This window comes from Brassica napus, chromosome C4 (genome assembly GCF_020379485.1).
Source record: "Brassica napus cultivar Da-Ae chromosome C4, Da-Ae, whole genome shotgun sequence".
Taxonomy (NCBI): domain Eukaryota; kingdom Viridiplantae; phylum Streptophyta; class Magnoliopsida; order Brassicales; family Brassicaceae; genus Brassica; species Brassica napus.
Genome location: NC_063447.1, coordinates 16,334,704 through 16,353,249, shown reverse-complemented (window position 1 = coordinate 16,353,249; position 18,546 = coordinate 16,334,704). Strand labels below are relative to the sequence as shown.

Genomic DNA, 18,546 nt, shown 5'->3' with positions numbered 1-18,546 from the left:
CTGTGGGATAATTCTTCCACTCCCAACGCATACAATCAATGCTTCCTATCATTCTGGGGAATCCACGATGCTCACCAATACCAAGTAGACGTTGAAGATCAGCCGGCGTTGGTCTTCTTAGGTACTCATCACTGAATAAATATGTTATTCCTTCGACAAAATGTTCCACACATGAACGAGTAGTAGTTGGACCGAGTTGGAGGTATTCGTCAACAGCATCAGCCGCAGTACCATATGCCAAGACACGAATGGCTGTTGTACACTTCTGAAGTAGAGAGAGACTAAGCTTGCCAAAAGCATATTTCTTTTGTTTTAAGAATTCAACTTCATTGGAGAGTCGATCAACTATATGCATGAACAATGACTTGTTCATTCCAAATCGTCGTCGGAATAGATTTTCAGGATATGTTGGAGTTTCACTGAAATAATCATTCCATAAATGTACATCGCCTTCTTTCCGATTTGTTTCGATATGAACTCATTTTTTCCTTCTTTTCCTTTCTTCTGCTTGATCACCATAATTAATGGAAAAATTCCCGAATGTTTGATCAAAATGTTGATCAAAATATTGATCAAAATGTTGATCAGTATTTTCATCATCCAATCCCTCAAAAGTGTTTTGAGAAGAAAATGCCATATATATATGATCAAAAGGAAAAATTGTTTCGTTTTATGTTAAAGGTTTGGAACAAGAGTTGTTTGAAATGAGAATAGAGAAGGGGAGAACAAGAGTTGTTTGAAATGTTTATTGAATTCAAACTATATATAGAGAAGGAGAGAACAAGAGATGTGTTTGTAGGATGAGAGAATGCAAACTTAATATATAGAACGAGAGAAGAAGAGTTACAACCATACTTGTGTAGCCTCGTGACTACACAATAATACAACACTTACAAGCATACACGTATACTGATGTAGTCTCGTGACTACACAATAATAAAAAAAAGACACTAATCCGTGACACATACACACAACAATACAAGCTTCCAGACACACAACAAAACAAGCTTCCGTGACATAAGCTACACTACACTACATTGCAAGCTTCAGTCTCTTCTTGTTCCCCTCGCAATGCTCCACTCTGTCACTCTTTTTGTACCTGAAAATAACAAATCACAATAACAGATTAGATATGTACAAGAAACAGAGAGGGTAAATAACAGAGAGTGTAATAAACTTAACCGCATTCTAAGACATGATTTAATTTGACAACAAATCAGTAACAAGCTTCTTCTTAAGAGCCTCTTCATACTCAGCAAGAGGCTCTTGTTTTCCAATTAAACTATCAAGAAGCTTCATCTTCGAGAGTCTTTCTTTACTGGTCAAATCCTCCTGCTTGATGCTCCACATCCTCTCAAACTCTGAAAGTGTCTTCCCCTCTGCCTTCACCTTTTTAACATTCGCCTTTGCAGCCTTCACACCCGGGGGATGCTCAGCATCAGCAATACTAGCCTCAGATGCGTGAGAGGTTGATGATTGTGCACCTTCATCAAGCTTCCTCCTTTTACCGCTTCCATGGAATTTGGATTTAGAAATCTCACACCATTTCTGGTCATTACAGAGCTCCATCCAAGCATGGTCAAGGTTGAATTTTTTTGGGTGGTTGTTGTAGAATATTTCATGAGCCAGCTTGAGAACATCATTCTCGTTTTGACCGCTTGTTTTCTCTCTACTTGCAGCCTCATAAGCCCCGCAGAACTTGTTGACAAGGTCGTTGATCTTCTACCAGAGTTGTTTGCAGTGACTAGATTCTCTGTTTTCCCTCCCTGCAACCTAAGGACTTGCAGCAAAGTATGCTGCAATCCTTTTTCCAAAAGGTACCACATTTTTGCTCATTGCCTATCACCGGATCTTTTCTTGTGTTAAGCCAGACGCTGATGAGGACAAATCATCAACTGGCGTCCATACCCTCCTTTCTCGGCGCTCTGCTTGAGTCTCTTCAACAAAGTTAGAAGAAGAGTTACAAGCTTGGCTGCCATAAAAAGGACTTGCGATGAAGATAATTCCACCCTATCTTCTGGAAAACCAAATACGGTTTCTTGTTGATTTTTAAAAAATCAACGAAGTTGTGGCTAAAGGGATTTGAATCCATATCGGAAAATGGATTAAGAAGACAAAAAGATAAGAGCAATGCGGGAGTAAAAGAGAGAGAGATGTTCAGAAGTGTTTTATAGAACATATTAAGATAAGAGCAATGCGGGAGAAGAGTAGATGGGAGAGATATCATTCAACACAACCACCCACAAAGACAAGACATGTATCTAACACTACCATTATCTAAATCGAGAAGTGATTTATAGCTAACCATATTTATTACATCTATCTAACCCATTAATCACAACCATTATTTAAATCAATTTCTATCAAACGGTGACTAACATTTATTACTATCATCAACCGTAATCTAATCTTATCAATTCACCAAGATTTATTTCTGACAGGAAAAAAAGTCAATGAGAGATGTTGTACCTATATTTCATTTGTTGAAAGCTTGGTTGAAAGCTTTGCTGAAAGCTTCATCCACTCTCTGCATACTTCCATCTTACCAAACAAACACTGAAACTATCAAAAAGAATCAAATGATTAATCACCGGAACACAACAAACATATCGACATTGAACATGAAGGATTTAACATTCCTTCCAGACAGAAACCAACAGAGCATATCATAGCAACACAACAAACAAATCAAGACAACAAACTTATGAACTTGATAAACTTGTGACCCGAACAAGGTGGATTACTAACCAGACAGAATCAACAGACATAAACGATCCAATCAAACATATCAACATTGATAACCAGACATAAACGATAAAATAAAACATATCACCATTGATAATCAGACATTGATAACCAGACATATGAACACAATAACTTAGCTTTAGAGGCGGAGTGATTCGAGCCGCCGTGAGAGAGATGATTTCGATCAGAGCCGCCGTGAAAGAGGGACGATTTCGATCAGAGCCGCCGTGAGAGAGACACGATTTCGATCAGAGCCGCCGTGAGAGAGACGACTTCGATAAGATCCGCCAAGAGAGAGATACGATTCTTCAAACATCAGAGCCGGAGAGAGAGAGACTCGGAGTGATTTGTCGTTTTCCCCGTCTAGGAGAGCCACCGTGAGATGCTTCGCCGTTTTCCCCCTTAGGAGAGCCACCGAGAGACGATTCGTCGTTTTACCCCTCGAGGAGAGCCACCGATATAGGTCACCGTTTCTCCTCCTCGATGAGAGCCACCGCGAGAGAGCCGGATTGATTCATCGTCGATCAAGGCCACAGAGAGACATAGAGAGAGATAGAGAGAGAGAGACGAAGCGGTGGTTTGTGCATGCGAAGACTGGATCTATCGAGAAAGAAAGAGGGAGAGACGCAAACGACGACACGTGTTGCCCAAGAGCCGATCCTTCTTTTGCCTAATTAAGATTCGGCGTTTAAGTTAATTCAATTTTTTTCTTTTTCTTTTAATTGGAAATTAACCTAAGAGCCCCCTTAAGATCTGCCGTTAATCCTGCTCTAAAAGTTAAAAGTTAAAAACTGATTGAACACGCGTGTGAGCCGAAATAAATATGTTTACATTAAGCAAATAAGTATTTGGACTCCAAATATGAACCCTATAAATAAGCTTAGAAATAATATTTTTAAATGAATCAAAAACTAAAAAAATTGTTTAAAAAAAAATTGTAAAGCTCTGGTGCATTATCTAATGCATTATCAAAAAATTTCCTCATTAAAAATAGTAAAGCTCTAGTAAAGAGATATTATATCGAGTGATTTATACTCAGAGACAGTTTCTGAGTTTTAATTACATTGCAGGTCACATAGCACTACTTGGGTAATTTATTGGAATGAAAGACCATCGTGACCCTAAAAAAAGCAAACCAGAAACTAATTCCCTCGTTGCTTTTTATTTTTAGCTTGTTTTTCAAATTTTGAATAAATTGAACTGGTGGACCTGAATCCAAGTTTAACTGATTTTAATAATTAGCCCACTAACCTTTTTTTTATAACCTAGTAGCCTTTTACTTGTGGACATAATATTTCTATTTTAATCAAGATTTATGATTTCCAAAGTGAAATAGAAGAAGAGAGCTTAATATTTCGACGATAGAGATGGTGCCGAAAAAGATGACGACGAGACGAAAACACACAGGAAAGAGAGAGCTGGCGGTAAATTCTATCTTTTTGATTTTGTTTTGTTTTAGTCGGTATTACTTGAATCATGTTTCTTACAATTTGTTTGGTACCTAAAATCAGAGCCTTCGGTTGTGGAAGAACTAGATGAGCGATTGAAATAGAGAGGCGTTTTGCAACTAACTAAGTTGGCATCTTTGATTTTGAAACCAAAGTTCTAATATTTAGTGTTGTTGTAGCGTTTGCGGATCTGACTGTGTCTTACGAGGGAAATTTGTTATTCTTAGTCTTTCATGTTTGCTTTTGTTTGTGTAAGAGTCTGAAGTTAAGAAGCATTGTGCCTTTGCAGGTTATATGTCTATAAAATAATGATGGAATGGTCTTTTATCTTTTTAATAAAATATATTTCTCCCATTTTATTATTTGTGTGCTCTTTTAGTAAAAAAAAACATATTTTAAAATCTTTTGATGTAATTGACCTTAAATATAAGTGTTTTATACATTTGTCTGTAAGTCATCATTGTATACGGAACCCTGTTTCAGATTTACGTCGGTAAATAGGTCTATGGACTGATAAAATTTAGGGAAAATTAGAAGATTGGGCAACTTTTAAGTTTGAATTAGAAATTTGGACAAGCCCATGTTTTAATTAGGTTGTTGGGCAACCTAGTAGGAGAGAGAAGAAAAAGTGGACAGTTTAAACCTTTTTGCCCCACAATCTTGAGCTGAAATTCGTGGGACCAGGCTGTCTTTTGCCCAGAAAAACTTGCCTCAGGAATACCGACACACGCGCGCCGGATGTGCGTGTAAGAGACGAATTGAATATTATATTATTTTAATTTCAGAAGGAAACATGGTATTGAGCTTCGTTTTTGGGCTATTTGACCCCAAAACCTGAAGGCCTTATATGTGATGATTTCTCGCGGGAAACAACGGCTCCAAGGTAGACGAATGGCCATTAATGACTGGTGACTTTGGAAAACATGTGTTTTACTTTAATTTATTAATTAAAAACAGGGCAACTATTAATTATTTAATACAAAAACGTACGAACCCTATCTCTTTGCCTGTCTCCTTGTTGAGGAGTAAAAAAGGCTACCGAACAAGGGAACTTGAGGCAGCGAATTTTACACACAGAGGCATGAGCTGCATCCGATATGGTGAGGGAGGAAAGGGTATGGCGGATGGTGGGTGTTCTGTATCTAGCATCGAAGGTAAATCATATATAAGCCGTACACCATTGCATTTATGACATTATAGTTATTGCTGAAATCATTTATTACAGATTTGAGGGTGTTCGGAATTCAGGTGTTTTTTTGTGCGAAACTATATTTATTGCTTCTGATTAGCACATTGAATTTTTAAATAAATTTATGTTTTATTTTTCGTAGGTGTTCACGATTCATACATCGTTGTAATCTCTGGACGGTGGATTATGTACGACACTGGTGACTGGGATTTTAAACTTGATAGCGACCGTATGGGGAGGGCAGTCTATGCGAAGTTGATAACTTCTGTTGAAGACTTGAAGCGGGCCATTATTGAGTCATACGGTCTAGTTGGAATGTATGTTGCCGTTGAGATGTCATATTGGCTTGGTGAACACGGATCTTGTGCTGTTGGTGAAAGAGAAGCTCCTGTTCAAATTTCCAAAGATAAGGATTTCGACTTGTTTACTTCGGCACGTAAGGTGGACAAGTACATCAACGTATTTGTCACATTCAAAGAGGAAATAGATGGGAAAATCCATTTTCTGAGGCCAATGGGGAATCTTTTGAAGTCCAAAGAAGTTGCCAGCAGCAACGAAATGCAAGTTGGGAGTACGTCTGCTGATGTGCACACCCGGAATGAAGTTAATGACGGTGAGACTGATTTGACCGAAGATGAAATAATTCTGATGGGAGTTGCGGAAATTGAAGTAGTTTATGCCTCAAATGGTTTTGGGATGCATGAAGTAGATGGAACTGCATGTGAAGTTCAGAATAAAGTGGAGACGACTGAAGATGCTACGTTAGGGGAAGGCGAAGATGCCGACGATGAGGATTATGATTACAATTTATGGCATGATTTTGTTGGACGAAATTGCGAATGGGACGATGATAAGGATGAGGATGGAGGGGTAGGTGGTGGTGGTCGAACGAACGTAACATATGGAGGTGTACGTGGTGAGGTGGTGACTAAAACGAGGAGTGGACGAACTAATCCTTCTTCAAACAAAGGCAGTGGTTCATCTACAAACAAACAGCGTACCGCAAACCCACCATCAACTTTTGAAGATTATGTAGATGAGGGTAGAGATTACATAGGCTCATCTAGGATTTCGATGGAGAATATTGAAGAAGCAAGTAACAATTTAGGTGTCAAGTCAAGTGATCAAGTGGCCGACACTGAGAATCATTCAGATCCAAATCAAGAAGAGGACCCAAGTTTGGACAACAGCTCCCAAATGTTGGTTCTCCAGACTCCTCCAAAGCCGTTCAACATGCATACTCGGGAAGTTGACGACAGTGATGATTTTGTTGGGCAGGTCCCTCAATGTGTTTCATCTAGACCGACACATGATACATCTGATGGAGAAGACGAGGATGACGACTTTGTCGAACCGGTACCTCAGTGTATTTCGGGTGGTCAGACACATGAAACCCTGGTTGGAGAAGACGAGGATGACGACTTTATCAAACCGGTACCTCAGTCTCGAAGCCGTGAGGAAGACACAAGAAGACGTCGTGAAAAGGATAAGGCTGATGACGAATCACTCATGAAATCCGTTAGAGCCGTTGAGCTATATGGATTTGAGGATGTAGAAGCTTCGTCTAACAACGAAGCAGTTAACGATTATACTGTTGATGATATTGACTTCACTCTAGCAGATGCTGATATGTACACTGGGAAGCTATTCAGTAGCAAGCAAGAATTCAAGATCAGTTTGCACATTTATGCCTTAAAGCAGGTGTTCAGGTTCAAGTTCCACAAACATGCGTTTAACTACGTCACAGCGAAATGCATTGATAAAAACTGCAAATTTTATGTTATGGCTAAGCAATTGGGGGAATCTTCGACATATCAGGTGAGGAAGGCGCAACTGAAGCATGTCTGCACATCTGATGCTAAAGCGCAATATAAGAAACATGCGACGTCGAAAGTAATAGCTGCACTAATGAGATCGAAGTATGAAAGGCTCCATGCTGGACCGCGCGCATCTGAATTACCCGAGATGCTCCGGAGTGAGTTCTTGTTTACGGCCACATATTGGAAATGTTGGAAAGCAAAAGAGTTAGCAACTGTGGCTGCACAAGGAACAGAAGAGGGCTCTTACAAGCTCCTGCCGAAATATTTTTTTGTTGTAAAGTATGCAAATCCTGGGTCCATTACTAATATCAAAACTGAAAAAGATGATAAGGGTCAGACAAGGTTTAAGTACGCGTTCATGGCGCTGAAAGCTTGCATTGACGGGTGGAAGCATCTACGGAAGGTTATTGTGGTGGATGGTACTCATATGTTTGGGAAGTACAAAGGGTGTTTACTAACTGCAAGTGGGCAAGATGCCAATTTTCAGGTATTCCCTATAGCGTTTGCTGTTGTAGACAATGAAACAAACGAGTCTTGGAGTTGGTTTTTTGAGAAGCTGACAGAGATCGTAGAAGATGGCTCCGATTTATCTATTGTGTCTGATAGAGCAAATCAAATATGTGTTGCTAAAGATAAGTGGTATCCTCTTTCACACCATGGGTGCTGCCTCGTACACCTACAGAGAAACGTCGACGCAAAATTCAAGAAAAGGAATCAGAAGCAAATGGTTGGCAGGGCAGCCGAGGTATTCAAGGTATCCCACTTTAAGAGACTTTACGCGGAGATCAAACTTACAGATAAGCGCTGTTGGGATTATCTTGAGAAGATCGATCCTAGACATTGGACAAGGTCACACTTTGAGGGCGAGCGGTACAATCTAATGAGCTCGAATATAGCTGAGTCTCTCAACAAAGCACTAGTTCATGCGCGCGATTCCCCAATAATGGCGCAATTTGAGTTCATCAGACGCATGATTAGTCGTTGGTTTGTGAGTAGACAGCAAAAGATATCGAAAATGAGTGGTGAGATCCCCCCAGCTGTTGACGAGTTGATGGAGAACAATCTAGAAGACGCAAGAGCGTACGCTGTGATGCCTCTGTCTGCTTTTGAATTTGAGGTAACTCTAAAAACAACCGGCTTCGGGAGTTCTGTTAATTTGGAAACCAGGTCTTGCACATGTCTTGAATTCCAGAAAGTTGGAATACCATGTCGACATGCCATTGCTGCGGCTATGTTTTGGGACTTGCAGCACTCAGAGTTCGTTGCAGACGCCTATCTAAAAAAGACATGGAATGAAACAACAAAGGGTGTTACACTCCCGGTTCCAGATCCGCAAGATCTTTTCATACCTTCGGAGGTTAGTGACCTTATCATGTTACCACCAAAGACGAAGAGACCACCAGGACGTCCACCGACCAAGCGTAAACGTTCTGCAGGAGAAATACCGGTACGACCTAATCTCATCTGACTGTAGTCATGGATATTTTCTGAATAAAGGCTGTTATGTTTTTTTCAGGAGGGGCAGAAGAAGAAGAAACTAAACACATGTAGTCGATGTCATATCTCAGGTCACAACAAAAAATCTTGTAAAGAACCGCTACAATGATGGGTTATGGATGGAGGAGATTTTATGTATTGTTGACAAGGGAGTTATTGTTTAGGTGTTTCCTAATAACACATCTATAATGCTATTTTACGAACTGATGAGATATGGATTACGCAGTGCTTCTTCTTGAATTTATTAGATATGTATGGTTTTATTGTCATTCCTAAATATGGTGTTCATGTTTATGATTTGATGTAACTTGTTTATAACTTGAGGTGTACGATATCTGTGTAGCCAATCTAGCCGTTAGAAAGGCATTTAAATACAATGTAGCCGTTGTATTGTGGTCCAATAATAATATAGCCGTTACAATCTCAATCTATTTAAGTATGACTGCTTGTGTCGTCTATATTTCAGATTTTTAGCGATTCTCTCTTTACTCTATTTTTATACTAAAGATGGGACTTGATTATAGCTATAGCCAGCCTTCCGAATCAGAGGACTATGGTGGGAATGACTCCAGCCACACAGAAGACCGTGAGGTTGAAGATCTTATTCGTCGGGACTAAGCTGAGCTAAATTACAATTATGCTGCGACGGTTCAGTACCCTCCGCAACCCGAGGTCGAATTTGGATTCCCGCAGACATGCTACTGTGGTGGTCGGCCTAAGCTAGCAACATCTCGCACTGTAAATGATCCAGGTAGAAGATACTACACGTGTGATTATGTTAATGATGGAGACTTTCATGTTCATAAATGGTGGGATGAGGCGGTTATGGAGGAGATGAGAGCCAGGGATACGCACACACTTCAATTGTCTGAAAAGGTAGATTATCTTACCTTTTGGAATGACTATGACCCACAACTTAACAAGTTTAAGGATCTCCAGAATGAGACTGAGCAGAAGCTGGTTAGGCTAGAGAAGATAGTGTCTGAGTTAGCTGAAAACAGAACAAGGTTAACCAATGGCTTCGAATACTTTGTTGGTGGAATGGTTATTATATTAGTTTTACTTGGGTTGGTGATCATATTCAAGTAACTCTTTATTTTGTAATGTAATAAATCGGATGAGTAATGAATTCTTGATGTGGTTTTTTGTAATGTGTCATTTTTTTTATGATTCTACTAAAATTCTATGAACCAATAAACACGTTTGAAAAAAAAAATGGTGAATATATCCCTCTCAATATTATATTCTAGTATTTAAGTAGAAATGCTTTTGAAGCAACTTACCGTTAGAAATGCTGGAGTTCACAATACTTAAATTTGCCTCCATTGTTAACGGAAATGGTATTGTTTTTAGCTAACAAATCTAATATATTTTCTTGTAGAACGATGGTTTGCACATCCGTCATGACTGCCTTACCGCCCTCGAGGAAGAGCTGGATTGCTTGAGAAGTCAGTATGCTGAGGAGGTGTCGCTCCGCCGTGAGCTGCAATTTGAACTTGCGCAAGTGCATGAGGAGATCAAAGAGCTTAAGCAATTAATTATGGTGGATCGCTGATCTTAGCATTTGTCGGATCTATTATGTAATTTTCGTACTCTTCTATCAAATTTGTACTCTTTATGTTAAGGTTAAGGGATTCTAAGGTTAATTTGTACTCGGTTATGTAATTTTATATTAAGGTTAATTTGTACTCTTCTATCAAATTTTAACTGTTTATCTCATAATGGGCCTATCCATATCCAATTAAGAAGCAAACCCATTTGAATTAATGTAGTTTCATAATGTGTATAAAAGTCATCATTATACACCCTCGGTTAGGGTGTACGAAGTCATCATTATACCCCTCGGTTACGTAAGCTTCATAACGTAGTTTGAAATTAGGGCAACCTTCTGACACGGAAAAGACATCTTCTTTATACATATTTGTACTAATGAATGTATGAACTTAAGGTATTCTCATCTCTCTCTTCGTTGGTGTACGAACACGCGTACACTTATGGTTTTAACACGGCAATAAATTTAAGTGAACTCTGTCTACGACAAGAAAGTTTCCTACTTCATTTTATATGGTCTAATCAGTCGGAGATTTAATTCTACCGAGGAGTCGCAACGATTTAATTCGCATGGTTTAAACCGAGGAGTAGTAATGGAACGCCGCGTCTGTTACCAAAAAATTAATTAATTATTTTCGTAATATATATACTACTCTGTTGTCATTTAATATCTTTTTCATCTTTCTAAACACATTATCTGCAAACCTCTTTCTCTGCAAAACTCTTTCATTCCAAAAATGGTGTCTGATATCAGCCAGGGCAAAATGACCGTCGCAAAATACAAACGATTCTTTTACAGTTTGCCTATAGTTGGCGAACGCACCGAGCAGCAGTTGATCCTGTTGGCCAAGGCTGGTTTGAAGGAAGAGATCCGCGACGGTCTGGAAACTGAGGAGTTCGCCACACTCGAGGCCCTGTTCGAGGAGGCGGAGGAAGTCGAGGAGGGGTTAAAGGAAACACCTCCATCCAGCCCTCGAAAACGCCGCCGCACAAGCCCCGATCACCGCAGTAGCAAACGTGCTCGCAAGGCGGAGAGAAAAGGTGACCCGGAGGATGAGGGTTATGGATACCCCGGCGAAGAAGAGACGGGGTTAAAGGACGATGAAGAAGGTGACTACTGGGAGTGGATGCAAATGGACACGGACGTGGATGACGACGCTTCCGACTGGACCGACGACACATTGGGTTCTGGGCAGTTCAGGATGGACAACTACCCAGACAGCTCCGGCACCGACTCCAGCACCTCCGACTCCGAGTAGGAACCTCCTCCTCTTTTAATATTATTAAATATTTTGAATTTTATTGTTTTTTGTAATTATGTTGATCTCTTTTTTTTTTTGAACTCTTTATTATATTATATAATAAAATTTATGATTTCTGTTTATTATTGTTGTCTTTTTATGCATGTTTAATATTAGTAAAATTAGGAATTGCTAATTATACGAATACTGACGGTATACGAATACTAACGGTATTCGAATACTGACGGTATACGAATACTGAAGGGATACAAATACTGAAGGGATACAAATACTGACGGTATACAAATACTAACGGTATACGAATACTGACGGTATTCGAATACTGACGGTATACGAATACTGACGGTATACGAATACTAACGGTATTCGAATACTGACGGTATACGAATACTCACGGTATACGAATACTGACGGTATTCGAATACTGACGGTATTCGAATACTTAAGGTCTACGTATACTGACGGTATTCGAATACTTAAGGTATTCGAATACTTAAGGTCTACGAATAATTCCATTAATTACTCACTTTTATTACTTAACATTCATAACTAGGGATGTCAAATGGACTGAAACCTATTAAGTCCAAATTAGATGGGCTAAAACCATTTGGACATGGACGTCCAATTTGGAATGGTTTATGGTTCTATTTGGAAGGGTCTGTTTTGGAATGGTCTTTTTTTGTGTTTGGACAATTTGGACTTAAGATTAATGTCCAATAAACTGCTTTGTCCAAAGGACATACCCATTGGACATGGACAGCCCAATTGACATCTCTATTCATAATTCCATTAATATTTATCTTTACTCACTTTTCATTGATTAAACGGTATACGAATACTGAAGGTATACGAATACTGAAGGTACACGGGAGAAAACATATAACATTGACGAATACTTTAGGTCTACGAGAGAAAACAGATAACATTGACGAATACTTAAGGTATACGAATACTTAAGTTCTACGAATACTTAAGCTATACGATAGAAAACAGATAACATCGAGGATAATATAAATAAAGTCCTAGAGGATGTGAGAAATGTTGCAGCATATCCAAAATAGCCTGCAGTTTTTACAAGAACCTTCAAAATCGACTGTGTAATCATGGCCATAAAGGCAGCTTGGTGACTTGATTACCTCATCATCCGGAAATTTGAAAGATGCACCATATCTGTTCATGTATGGCGCTCCAAATGATATCAATCGCCACTCTAGATCAGCTCCCAGTCCAACTATCGCATCCGAGCGAAGGTCATAGTGATTAGCTTCGAACTGCTGAAACAGTTTACTGGCTTCCTTGTCATTGCCAATACACACGTTGAAAATGCCGACTGCTAAAGTTGATAAATCATGATTTGGGACATTTGGTTGCAATATTCTAATACATTTCTCAGGACCTACGATCAGTGCTGCATAGAGTCCTTCATAGTAGATAGCGTTTGTGTTGCCAGCTATTACGCACTTGATGAAAAACTCTCAAAACTGACCACCAGTGCACGGACGTCGCTTCTTTGGACCTTCCATGCCGGTAGGGTCAGCGTGGCTGTTGTCTCTGTTTGTTTAACCGGCTGCTGTGTTTTGCGGAACCGTGAACGAGCCTCCCCTATCATGATGCAACCAGTCAAAAATCTCGTTCCGCAATTTACCCAACTGCGTTTTCAGTTCAACTCGTATCCACTCTTTCAGCTCTTGCTCCTTATCTGATAAGTTTCCTGGTTCAGCCTGTTTACATATCCCACGACGAGGTCGAATAGGACGCTGAGGCGCCTGAGTCGAACTTCCAGGTTCATCACATGCTTTCCCAAACCGATTAGACGGCTTTTGACACTTCTTTTTGACACCAACACCTTCAGCCTTTTCGGCTGGCTTCGGAGGTGGAAGGGATGAATCACCTCCTCTAAAGTCTGTTGCTTTGAACTCGTGCCCTTCCCGCATTCGACGAACTAAGTTATCTATTTGGGGATCGATTACTTCTTTCTTCCACTTTGGATCCCCACCTTCATCTGGGATTGAATACGTAACAATAACCTCAAACAAAGAACACAAACATTCATAAGTACACAAAGTTTGAGCGTCTTAACTTCTGTTTTGCAAATAAGATAGACAACAGCATTGTACCTCAGTTTGGGTTTCCACCAGAAGTATGTCTTCAAAATTCAGAAGTGCATTTGTTGAGTCGCATCCTTCTGGTTCTTGTAAGAAAGAAGTGGTTTTATTAGGTTCGGGAATTTTCTCAAGCAATGAGGGGATAGCTTTAAAAGCAAAAAGTTGCAGCGCCAGAGGGAACCCATAACACGCTGTTGACTGCTGTTTCAAACGAAGGCGCATGACCGAAAGGGATTTATCCATTTTAGAAGGATCAGAAGGTTGAGGTGGTCTCAATCTAGACAGAGTGCTGACGAATGCCTCTCTCCCCCATGGATATTGAAGAAATGATCTGGTGTCTTCCAGCATCTCGACGTAAGCAGGCGTCACACGAAGAAGTTTGTGACCACAAACCAGGAGCCCATCTACAAGCGCAATGAGAGCTAGTGGCAACCGCTTCCACTCAGGAAGACTAGGCCGTTCAAGCATACGAAGAACATCTGGTACAGTCACGTCTTCATCTTCAGTTTCAAACAACTCTTTCCACATACGTCCAGGTGTGGCATCGATAGATTCTGACCCGTTTCCAACTTTTTCCCTTTCAGGCTCGCATTTCAGCCCCGTGATGTCTCCGAACTCACGCAGAGAAAAGCGTAGTGGCTTGTCTGCAAACAAGAACCAGAGCTCATATAGGCGCATCGTAACCAGCTGACGGCTTAGGAGAGAATGTACAAGTTTCGCAGAGTTTGAGCAGCGCGATACAGGTAAGTGGAACAGAGCTCCAAACTGACTTCCTAGCAGACAATTCATTTCAGGGGAGCCTCTTAGCAACTTCACTAACGATCCAATGATACTCGCCTTTGAATAGATATTCAGTCGAGGTTTGCCAGGATAGCAATTACGTGCGAACAGTCTTTCCGGGAAAGTCGGCGTGGTGACAATAAATTCCGGCTCGGTGGATGCAGCTTCTTCTTGGTCGGTGGATGCAGGTTCCTCTAGTTCGGACTCCGTGCTAGATACTGAAATACAATGACCAAATCCAGACATTTACCCAACGCTTTATTTTTAAAAACTTTTTCCAAAGAATTTCACAGCGAAGCTTAGCGAAAGGAGATACCTGCATAACGAGATGCAGTTTTGCCTAGTCGGGGAATTTTCTTGGGATTTGCTTCTCTATCACTGGCGCATTGACTACGAGTCACCCTCCTCGAGGGCGTTACGCTGGAGGGGGATACCATGCCGATCTGGGTACAGTCGAGAGTGGTTCTTATGTGGGATTCTTTTTATGTTTGGTTCTCAATTGCAGCTGTTTAGAGGTGGTTCTGGTATATTTTGATATAAGGGATGTTTTGGTTTTTCTAATTTCCTTCTTTTTTATTCTTTTATTAGGTCTTTTTTGATTTTTAAATAAAAAATCAAGAGGTGGCACGGTCGTAATATCAAGAACCACGCGCGCCTTCTGTCGACATTTCACAAGTCTGGAAAAGGCGATTCGTCCAATCTTCTAATTTAAACTCGAGGTCGCCCAACTCCCTAATATCAAACTTGCAATTTGCCCAATTTGCCAATTTTTCCTAAAATTTATAATATTATGTTTTCTATTATTTTCATCCACTATCTAAGAAAAGATAAAACTCCATTCTACCAAAATTAGATTTTTTTTTTAATTTGATTGGTTATCTAAACTATTAAAAGGGTAGTACAAATAGTACTTGCCCTAAATTTTTTACAATATTTACCAAGATATGCCACTGGCATTAAAACTCAACCTTTTGATTATTTAATAAACCGAGAATCACGTATAATAAAATGAGAATCACGTATGCTTAATTATTATTATACCGTTAAATTACTAAACCGTTAAATTACTAAACCGTTACTTAACCACAACCATCCATTATGTGTACAACGAACTGTAGGAAAGTGGTTGGTTTATTAAATAGATACGGGCCGAAGCATACGGGCCAAACAATTCTAGAATCATGTATCCCTGTATATTATTTGAGAAGCATTACAACTTCTTTTTGTAGCCACATGTCATCACTAGAATGATTCCAAAGAAATATGTAGGTCCATCTAATTATATAATAAGTTTTTTATTAAACTAAGAATAAATTCATCATCAATGTACTTTATTATTTCCTTAAATAAAATTTACAGAATTACGTAATGTGACTAAAGTATATACGGCAATTAATGATTTTGAATAATAAAAATTTGATAAAAAAATAGTGCATCTTCTATCATATTTGTTTAATTTTAAGCTATTAAATAAATTAAACAACCACAATAACCATATAATAAAAATTTAGATTTTATGTATATGTTATATTTTGAATTTTTACAAACGGCTATAAATTAATAAACTGTTAAAAATCTCACATTCAAATTTTATGATTCATGGTTTAAAATTTTTGTTATGACAAAATACAAATGATTACAAAAATTATATAAGTAAAAAGTATAATTTAATTAATTATTAAGATTAATATATATATCGTTTCAAATTAAACTATAAACCATATAAAATACAATATTTTAGTTTCAAAATTTACTTTGAACAATTTTTTTGATAAAAGTTTTGAACGATCATTGACAACTTATTTTTTAAAAAAATTATAAATTACTAAAAATATTAATCCCACAATGAAAATTTTGTTATCAGTAATTTAAATTTTTTTCTATAAAAGTTACAGATGATCAAATAAACTATATGAGTAGAAATCATCATTTAATAGATATTAATATTAAAAATATACTAAAATATATTATCTATGTTAGTATCATTTAAATTTAATAACATATCCTATCAAATATAAAAAAAAATATTTTTTGAATTAATAAAATTGATTTATATGTTCGCACTAATTTAATTATATTTTTAATAGTTACTAACTTTTAATTATTTAATATATATTTATTATTTCATAATATGTAAAAATATTTAATACATAAAATAATATATATATATATATATAATGTTGATTCCGCGCAAGGCGCGGATCTTAACATAGTGATTAATAAACCAAGAAACGTTTAGATTACAAACTATTACTAAACATCTACATTACACAACAATCAAAATACAATTGCTGGTTAAAAAGAGTGCGTTGTATATCATTGACAAACCATCGAATTAAATTGTGATGCTATCTTTGCACACAAAAAAAAAATTGTGATGCTATCTTAGTTCATGGCATTCGCATCAGATTAGTGGTTTTGGTCTGCAGAATCAAAACCAGTACATTACATAGATACAAATATATGTCATATAATAATATCATAGTTTATATTAATATTACTATCGATCATGTGATTCAAATTTGATACCAACTTACACAATATAATTTATTCAAATTAAATCTAATAATTCAAAATCAAAACTAATCATTTATTATTTTCCAATAAAAAAAATAATCTTACGATATCAATCAATAACCACAACATCCTTATTTGTTCCTAATCTTGCAGATCAAATAAAAAATCTTATTTTTAAAAACCTTTATTCCATAAGAAACTAACAAACTGATCATTTTTGAAATAAAATCGTATAGTATATTCGCTATTTAATACTGAAAATTCACAACTAACAAAATCTTAGCTATTAATATGCGATTGTTTCAGCTTTTCCTAACAAGCTATATATATTTTAAATATATTTTTGGAGTTACTTTTCCGATTGGTTTTATAGTTTCTATCGATTTTTTTTTCCATTTTAACACTATATAAACAAAAAATTTAAATAAGATAGAAGTCACAAAATTATATGTTTTCGTATTTAATAATACTATTAAACCTCAACTACATGCTATAATATTATACACTTTATGTTTAGTTTACCAAGCAAAAGAAAAAAAAATGTAAGAAGAATAAAACACTACAAGAAAACAGCAAGGATACCAGGGAAAAAATCGTCAGAATTTCGTCGGAATAACGTTATTCCGACGACATACCGACGAAACAAGTCCTCGGAAATAATTCCTCAGAATTTCTTCTTTCCTCGGAAATCCCTCGGAATTTTCCGACGGAATTCCGAGGAAATTTCGAGGATCACTAGTTTGTCGGAAATCTCCTCGGAATATACCGAGGGAGAACTTCGTCGGGATATTTCCTCGGAAGTTCATCGATCGATGCGTTTTTGGACATATATCCATCGATTGATCCGTTTATAAAAAAACGTTCGGAATATACCGAGGGACATCTTCCTCGGAATATTCCGAGGAACATGTCCCTCGGTATATTCCGAGGAAAGGTGTCCCTCGGTATATTCCGAGGAAGATGTCCCTCGGTATATTCCGAACATTTTTTATAAACAGATCGATCGATGGATATATGTCCAAAAACCCATCGATCGATCGAGTAAAAAATATAATTAATTTCCTCGGAATGTAAAAAATATTAATTTTTTTAAAAAAATAAAATTTTTGAAATTTAAATTCGAAAATATAAAATTAAAATTAAAATTGAAATCATATTAATTAATATTCAAAGTTTCACAAATAAAAATAAAACATTCCGAGTTTTTGGAAAAAAAAAAGCGGATGCAGCAGCGGGAGCGAGAGGAGCAGGAGCGGGTGTAGCAGAGGGAGATGTATGGTTGGAGCTAGGCGAAGGGGAATCCTGAAAATGGCTGGAATCCCGAAACTGGCTGCCCGTACCACCACGACCACGACGCTGTCGAGGCCGGGTCTAATCATCATGAGACATGTAAATTAAAAAAATATATTTAATAAATACAGAAATATATAAATTAATTTTTTAAAAAAAAATCACAAATAATTTAATCACAAAAAAAGATTTATAGATATTAAAAATATTTAATAAATATATAAAAATAGTTCTAATAAACAAAAAATAGTTTTAATAAATAAAAAATAGTTTAATAATAACAAAAATAGTTTTAATAATATATATATATATATTAAAAATATTTTTAAATCCCAAATAATA

General features: G+C 37.5%; 1 protein-coding gene and 1 long non-coding RNA gene across 2 annotated transcripts; both read right to left on the bottom strand.

Annotated features, from left to right (window-relative positions):
* Positions 1–807: 807 nt before the first annotated feature.
* Positions 808–4,439, bottom strand: LOC106454931. The gene is made up of 2 exons (XR_001290078.3): positions 1,183–4,439; positions 808–1,099 (listed from the first exon to the last, which is right to left on the bottom strand). It is a non-coding gene; the product is annotated as an uncharacterized LOC106454931 (long non-coding RNA).
* Positions 4,440–13,071: 8,632 nt separating this feature from the next.
* On the bottom strand, positions 13,072–14,834 carry LOC125585832. Its single transcript, XM_048755527.1, has 3 exons — positions 14,714–14,834; positions 13,630–14,615; positions 13,072–13,539 (listed from the first exon to the last, which is right to left on the bottom strand). The coding sequence occupies exons 1-3, from the start codon at positions 14,832–14,834 to the stop codon at positions 13,072–13,074; spliced, it is 1,575 nt and encodes a 524-aa protein (XP_048611484.1).
* Between the last annotated feature and the right edge of the window lie 3,712 nt (positions 14,835–18,546).